The following is a 3,095-nucleotide window of genomic DNA, read 5'->3' on the forward strand; positions in this document are numbered from 1 at the left end:
AGTCTTAAGGTTGTTTGTGAAGAGTGAACCATCCTGCCTCAGGATGATATAAGCATATCCTGCACACCATTCGTTCCTGATTATGCAGAGTGTGCAACACGAGCTACATCCTGGTCCGTGTCTTCTCGTGTCCAGTGTTCTCAGCCTCATCTTCCTGTATGTTAATCACCTCTACCTGGCAAGCACCAGCCGTCTCGCCAGCCTTTTCGTCTTGGATGTGCAGAAGATGTGAGCAGCATAATTATTTCATTATTCGTCCGGTAACAAATCCATTCTAACGACATAACAAGAAACAATTTGTGGGCAAGTCCGCAATGCCACAAGATGAATTCTACATGATGATTGACTTTGCATTCAATATTACAATCGTCCACAGGTAGTGTATCGTGCTGGAGCCATATTCAGGGTAAGTCGTGGTCCCGGGTAACTCAAGGCTAAGCGTCTTGGGTCGGGTGTCCAGACTCTCAGACATCACTGTAGGCCTGGGACCCCAGAAACCAGAGCAAAGATGCTCTGGAGCTAAAGTAACAAAAGTATCTGCGGGCTTTAGACAGTTTGTCGTAACTACAGAGACGAGAAGTTTATTTTCTTCATTTCTCCATTAACAACTTATCTTTATCACATGACCCTTGACATCCTGCGTTGTTCCTTTTCATGAACACCTTGAAGGTTGCCAAACAACAGAACACACTGGACACTGGTCAACATTGCGGTATCTTGTCTTGAACAGACCCAGTCATTGTTCACCATGTTTCTCTTTCTCCCTCTGTCTTTTCATCTAATCATGAAGATCATTTCCCTGTGTTCTCAAGTCGGTGTTCGCCTGTCAACGTTCATGTCTTTCGTGAGACTGTGGACTGGTGTGTGAGTATATGAGTCTGGTTTCTGGAGCATCTGTGAATAGATGTCTGGTGTGAGTATACGCATATGGCGGGGTTAATATCAGTGTGTGGTCACTGGTGTGTGTGTGAGAGAGAGAGAGAGAGAGAGAGAGAGAGTTGTCTAAATTCCCAAACTCTGTTCCTTTAATTGAAATGGGTTGAACCTGTAGTCAGTGGTGTGTGGTCAGTCAGTTGGTGTGTGTGGTCAGTGGCGTGGTCAGTCATGGTAGTTTATTCTCCTTAACTCCACTAATTCTCCTAAAGCAGGTTGGGCAAACTTTTCTGTTTTCAGCCCGGCCTCAAAATTCTAAGCTGCGCGGCGAGGCGGTAAAAAACACAAAGTAAACCCCAAACCCCAGGCCACGTGACACACAACACACCTCGTGATAATGGAATGGACAACAAATGAGTACATAAAGGTGTTTATTGTGTAAAGTACAGCTGTTTGAATTCACTCACAATAAAACTTTTGTACTTTGTCTGGACTTGCCGCTGTGGTCCACTTGTGGTGTAAAACCTTTACCTCAGATACAGGTTATTTGTCGTCAAACAGGAGAGAAAACAACAACAATCAAGATAACTGTAGCAGTCACACGATGTGAGCAGTACAACAGTGTTCTGTAACAGCTTTACTGCACGCGCTAGTCAGCCTTGACCTACTCAGTTGAACCGGAACTTTCTCACCACCTGGCCGTTATGACTGCGCACCTCCAGTGTTGGTCTTCCACTGGAACTTCCGTTACGGACGGTAACTCTGTGGTTTCCGATCGTACCAGTCTGACCGCTGATCCTGCCGGACTGGAAGGACCGCACGTTGTTGGGACGAAGATTCTGGAAGTGACGGACAGCGTCGCCGTAGTTGCCCCGCCCGTTGTAGTGACGTGTCACACGTGCGCCGCTCCTCGTGACGCCGCTGCGAGCGAAGCTCCGGAAGAGGGCGCGCGCTCCTATCAGTGCTGCACGTGCAACGAGTGGGGCTATGCGCTTACGTCGAGACAGCGCCCCAGGGGCTCCCAGGGAGCTACCGCGGTTGACCTTTCTGTCCTCGAGCAGCATTTTCTTGGTCACGTGTTCACCTGTTGAAAAGCAAGAAATACAAGAAATACTGACAGTCACGCGCCAAAGGTCAACCGAAAAAGCATCTGAGTATTTAACAACCTCCCGCTAGAATGGAGTTTATAAATTCAGATGTATGTAGCCCTGTCAATGTAGCCCTGTCAATGTAGCCCTGTCAATGTAGCCCTGTTTCTGTGTAGCCCTATCGTGCAGTGACACGATGGCACTAGTGTGTTCAGCGCTGCTTCCCTGTAGTTTAGACATCTTCCATTTCATATTTTGTCTGTAGCTCCTGTGTTACTGTCTAGTAAACATCCCTGACATTGGAAGGAATGTCATGAAGTGACACAAGGAGGATATGGAAGGTACTGAGTTCTGATACTGAAGACGGACAGCAGGACTTGGCGCCCCCTTGAAAAAAAAAACCACACACGACCCCCTCTACCAGATCCACAATGGAAAAAACAGGTTTGTAATCTTGGACACGCCCACTCACCTGCTTGGTCATAGAAGATTTCGTCGTCAATGTCCAGGAGCGCCTGCAGTCCGTCGTCGTCCAGATCATCTAGAGGAAAGCCAGCCAGCACGTCGTGTTCGTCTCTCACTGCTTCATCATCTTCTTCTTCTTCACTGTCGTCACTAATGTCTTCCTGAGGCAGGCCTCTGCGTTCACGGATGCCATTGTTTGCCACATCAGACAAATCGCTTGGCGGGTGTTCTCTGCCACCAGCAGAAGTCGGGTTATTCACGGCAGCAACATTTGCAGGTTCGCATCCAACTATGGGGGTCCATGTCAGCAAGACAAGGGCGACCAGAGACAGACAGAGTGGTCTGGCAATCATTTTGGCTGTTGGAGAAGAGGCTAGGAGATGCAGTCGAGGTCTGCGAGTCAACCTAGGGCTTCTCTTTTAAATGGCTGTTGGTGTCGTTCATGTCCGACACTTATAATAATCCTCTTAAATTTTGGAAGCAATCACGTGACCATAATAGTCCATCCCGGAATTACTACATTATGTTGATTGATTCATAGGGCATCCTGGTCAGTGCCTTCTACGTCCACAGCCATTCTGTTTCCGGAATGCTAATGACCACTAGCAGGGTCATCCGCCTTATCCGCCTTTTGGTATTGAGGTGCAGACGATGTTGCCACACCCGCCA

The 3,095-nt window shown here is 48.0% G+C and overlaps 1 protein-coding gene across 1 annotated transcript; it reads right to left on the reverse strand.

Annotated features, from left to right (window-relative positions):
• Window positions 1–1,287: 1,287 nt before the first annotated feature.
• On the reverse strand, window positions 1,288–2,855 carry LOC112553335. The gene is made up of 2 exons (XM_025220475.1): window positions 2,434–2,855; window positions 1,288–1,957 (listed from the first exon to the last, which is right to left on the reverse strand). The coding sequence occupies exons 1-2, from the start codon at window positions 2,777–2,779 to the stop codon at window positions 1,542–1,544; spliced, it is 762 nt and encodes a 253-aa protein (XP_025076260.1). The 5' UTR covers window positions 2,780–2,855; the 3' UTR covers window positions 1,288–1,541.
• Between the last annotated feature and the right edge of the window lie 240 nt (window positions 2,856–3,095).

The sequence above is a fragment of the Pomacea canaliculata genome, linkage group LG12, assembly GCF_003073045.1.
Source record: "Pomacea canaliculata isolate SZHN2017 linkage group LG12, ASM307304v1, whole genome shotgun sequence".
Lineage (NCBI taxonomy): Eukaryota > Metazoa > Mollusca > Gastropoda > Architaenioglossa > Ampullariidae > Pomacea > Pomacea canaliculata.